Source organism: Arachis ipaensis, chromosome B09 (genome assembly GCF_000816755.2).
Source record: "Arachis ipaensis cultivar K30076 chromosome B09, Araip1.1, whole genome shotgun sequence".
NCBI classification, from domain to species: Eukaryota; Viridiplantae; Streptophyta; class Magnoliopsida; order Fabales; family Fabaceae; genus Arachis; species Arachis ipaensis.
In genome coordinates, this window is record NC_029793.2 from 1199554 (window position 1) to 1203844 (window position 4291).

The 4291-nt window shown below is 31.9% G+C and overlaps 1 protein-coding gene across 2 annotated transcripts; it reads left to right on the forward strand.

Annotated features, from left to right (window-relative positions):
* Positions 914-3757, forward strand: LOC107618196 (deSI-like protein At4g17486). Of its 2 annotated transcripts, XM_021111335.1 has the most exons (4): positions 914-1370; positions 1486-1530; positions 2093-2380; positions 3254-3757. In XM_021111335.1, exons 1-4 carry the CDS (start codon positions 1232-1234, stop codon positions 3526-3528), a joined length of 747 nt encoding a protein of 248 aa, XP_020966994.1. In that variant the 5' UTR covers positions 914-1231; the 3' UTR covers positions 3529-3757. The 2 variants fall into 2 exon arrangements, with proteins under 2 accessions (XP_020966994.1, XP_016175671.1); XM_016320185.2 differs by lacking the exon at positions 1486-1530 and having other exon boundaries at positions 927-1370.

Below are 4291 nucleotides of genomic sequence, written 5' to 3' on the forward strand. Positions count from 1 at the left end.
TAATAGCATTAGAACCCCACCACACGCTACAATTATGAGCAAACGTTACTTTATTTATCCTAAGTTTTTTTCTTAAAGAAAAAAATAAAAAACAACTCAGATCCTACATCCAAGACCAGCCCCATGTTATGGCAAAACCGTAATTCACTCAAATCCCAGGGCATTCACTTAAAAAAACATACATGTTGCAAGAGAAAGAAAAAAGGTAAAAAGAAAAGAGTAAAATGTTTTATTTCTCCAAAATATTGAATTATTTTCACATCAATAACAGATAACTAAATTAAAGGGCCATACTAATCGCTATTGTTTATTAACCTAATTTAACGACTAATTTATCTAACCTTCATCTTAACCGAGTAATATTTAAATTTAGTAGACCAATAATTAATGAAAAAATATAAAGAATCAATGTAAATAGTGTACAATATATATAATGGTAGTTAACACAAAAATGAATAGCACGATTGAAATTAGAATAAACGTGAGTAATTTTTATTTGAGAAAGTATAGGGAGCTAATATAATATCTATATAATGTGTACAATAGAAATTTAGAGATGTCCGATTCAGTATTAGAAATATAACTATTAGTGTTACCTTTTCCTATCAGCTTAAACTTTTGGGATGAGTAGTTTCATCATATAGTATCGTAGCCTATTGTATACATTGTACAAATATTTCATTGACTCCTTAGCGGAAATTTTTTTTATTTTTAATTCATATTAGGCCAAATAAACAGTCATTGTATACATTGTACAATACCCCATTAACTCCCTAGCAAAATTCTTAATGAATAGAATTTACTGTAAATCAAATATCTATTTAAATATTNNNTAGAGAGATATTATACATGTAAATATAAAATTATAAATATAAATGTCACGATCTGAATTATTATTTTGAGTTTCCTATACTTTTATAGTTTATATAGAAACATATAAACATAACATAACGCGCACACACACTCTCACTCACTCACTCATCACCGGCCGGCGACACCATTCGCCGGAGGAACTCATTATTATCAATCAGAACAAGCTTCACACTCCTTTCACATTCTTCTTTGTTTTCTGCAAATTCTGATATCCAATCGGGAAAACTGAATAACTTTGGAGCATAACAAACACTAACTGTTTTCATGTGCTGCTTCTTTTGCACGATGCTGTTTTTGTAACAGAAGCTAAAAAGAAGAAAAAGTAGGAGGAGGAGGAGGAGGAGCAAAACGACGGCGTATGATGCTGTGCAGGAAAAGTTCTCGAAACGGCGTCGTTTCGGGATCGGTGCCGGTGTACCTGAACGTCTACGATCTTACGCCAATTAACGGTTACGCTTACTGGTTCGGACTCGGAGTGTACCATTCCGGCGTCGAAGGTTCTCTCTCTCTCTCTCTTTGTTTTTTAGAATTTTAATTTGAACCTTAATTTTGTTGAAACTCATCTTCATTATTCCATTTCTTTTTTTGTTTTTTTGGAATTTGAATCTGCAGAACGAACTGTCTCAGATCTAGGATCTGTTAGTGAAAAGAAAAATGGTAGTAATGTGTTTCATTTTTATATATTGCATAAACTGCAAAATCATTTTATGCATTTTTGTAAAGTGTTCATAATTTCTCACTCAATTTTGACTAGTGTAGACTGCTGCAGAAAAATTTAGAATATCTTAGTCACAGTATAATTTAATTTCAAATGAAGTTTGTTTGTTTAGGTTTGCATTAAGAATGAAGTTTTTCTGAATTTAAGAATCTCAATTATTGGCTATGAAAATCATGAAGATTTATTAGTACCATGTATGGTTTAAATGGCTAAAATTATGAAGATTTATTATCTGCTCATGGTTTCAACAAAATTCGTGTATTATAGTAGAGGTTAATTGTAGTTTAAGCTAATCTTGTAAAAACATTACGTCATTTATAAAAGAATCTACTAAAAATGAATTGATCTGTAGAAATTTCAATGGTTGTGACTAGTGAGAGTGACATATTTGATTTATTAACACTGCAAAATGAAATCATATTCTATTATAAGTTGATGCATTTGACTCTATTTTTCTCATGTAGCTGTTTGGTTTTGGTTTTGAAATTTTGTTGTTTGCAGTGCACAGTGTGGAGTATGCATTTGGGGCTCACGAGTACTCATCGACGGGGATATTCGAAGGGGAACCAAAGAGGTGTGAAGGGTTTAGATTCAGGAAGACAATACTGATTGGGAAGACAGATATGGGGCCGGATGAAGTGAGAGCGGTGATGGAAGAACTTGCAGCTGACTACAGAGGCAATGCCTACAACTTGATCACCAAAAACTGTAACCATTTCTGCAATGATACTTGTCTTAGGCTAACCGGAAATCCTATTCCCAGTTGGGTCAATCGTCTTGCCCGAATTGGTATGCCAACTTACTACTCATTGCAATAGTCACCTTTTGATTTTAATTTAAGAATCTCAGATGCAGATACATTGTCATTACTGAATTATGAAAATTTGACAGCTGGTACCATTGTGATTCCCATGATGATGTGTTGTGGTAATGGTTATAGTTATGTTGTTAATAATTGCCAAAAATTCATGAGAAAGACAGTTGACACAACTGCAATTTATTGGAGAACATAATTGAAACACCAGTTTTGTTTTCAATGTTTTAAAATTGAACTAGTTGTTAAATCATTACTCTTTCGGTTTACGGCATGTTTGATTTCATATGTGAATTGAATCTATGTCAGTTTCTTCTCCGTTCCATTTTCAAACCAAACTGATACTTATAGTTGAACTTCAGTGAAATGTTGATTCAACTTATAAATGTTTAATGATCAGTTGTGTTGATCCAAACTTAAAAATTCGCAACTTGTTAGACTTCTACAACTTTTGATGCTAATGCACTGTCTTCCTTTCTAGTTTTACTCCACTTCTCCAACTTATAATACCTTTTTGCAGTACCTTATGATTGTTAAGTGGTGATGAAAATTACTTAGCTATGATTTATGCATATTCAAGTTGAACTCTCATGTTGATCTCTCACTTAGTAGAATAAGACTTGGTTGTTAGGGTAAATTACATTCAAATCCCTCACTCATTCACATGCATTAAATTTTATAAGAGACAAGGATACCGGGTATTCTATAATTTTAATATTGCATAACCTCATTGCAGGTGAAATTTACTGTATCTATTTTTATAGTTGCACAGTTTTGGTTGAATTAATCCAACATTGATTGAAATTTTTTTTTTTCTTTTTGGATTGGTTGGGCAAATTTCGTGGCAGGTTTTATGTGCAACTGTGTTCTTCCCGTGACATTGAACTCGACCAAAGTTAGGCATCATAGAATAGAAGACAAGCCATGTGAAGCAGAGAAGCAAGCATTGAAAAGTGACTCAGACAACAACAACAAAGATAAGAACATTGCTTCAACAAATTCAACATCTACTTCTTCCCCAGCGTCCTCTACTTCCTCGGGGATTCGCAGGGGAAGAAGTAGAACTAGGCGAGCCCTTCCACCATCGTCGCCTTTGATTATTGGCTCTTCTTCTTCGTCATAAACTCATAATGATGTGCAAAAATTGATTTTTTTTTAAAAAAATCTTTGTTGTTTAGCTCAATTAAAGAAGTTGCTTTAACAGAAAAAAGAAGCAACTAACTGGGTTTTTCAAATTGAAATTTTTTATGCTTCATTCTTTTCATCCAATGATCTTATAAATATATCTTCATTTTTAGGGAGAGCAAAAAAATGGGATATTGACAATTTGTAATACCTAGTATCTTGCACTTCATAACTGCAATTATCATTTAAATCATTGTTTAAAATTTGAAATGTATTGATGATCTTCTAGATTGGATAATCAAGTGGAAAATCACATATGAATGATGAACCAAAGAGCAAAGATAATGGGAAAATATTTTAACGTTAAATTTAATGTCACAATTTAAGACAAATATTTGAATGAATGACTAACTCATCAAAATATAAATTTATTACGGTACTAAATATAATTATTTAGGTTAAAGTGAATAAAAAAGAATTTGTTCGTAATTGCATAATGTTTCCTGCAAATTGACTTCAACATCTGGTTCCTTCTTTTTAGATTGTTGTTTTTTTTTTTGGGTGGGGGAGGTTGTGTACAACATAGCAAATAGAGAAAAATAATAAAAGATATGATTAATATGAGCTTTTGTTTTGTCAAAATTTAGTTTAACGTTTAGAAGGGAAAAAAAAAATCTTGAGTTGCATTTCTGCCATGACTGCTTTAGAATACAACTAAACAATCCCATTAAAAAACATGTTCCAAAACACCAACATGAAAT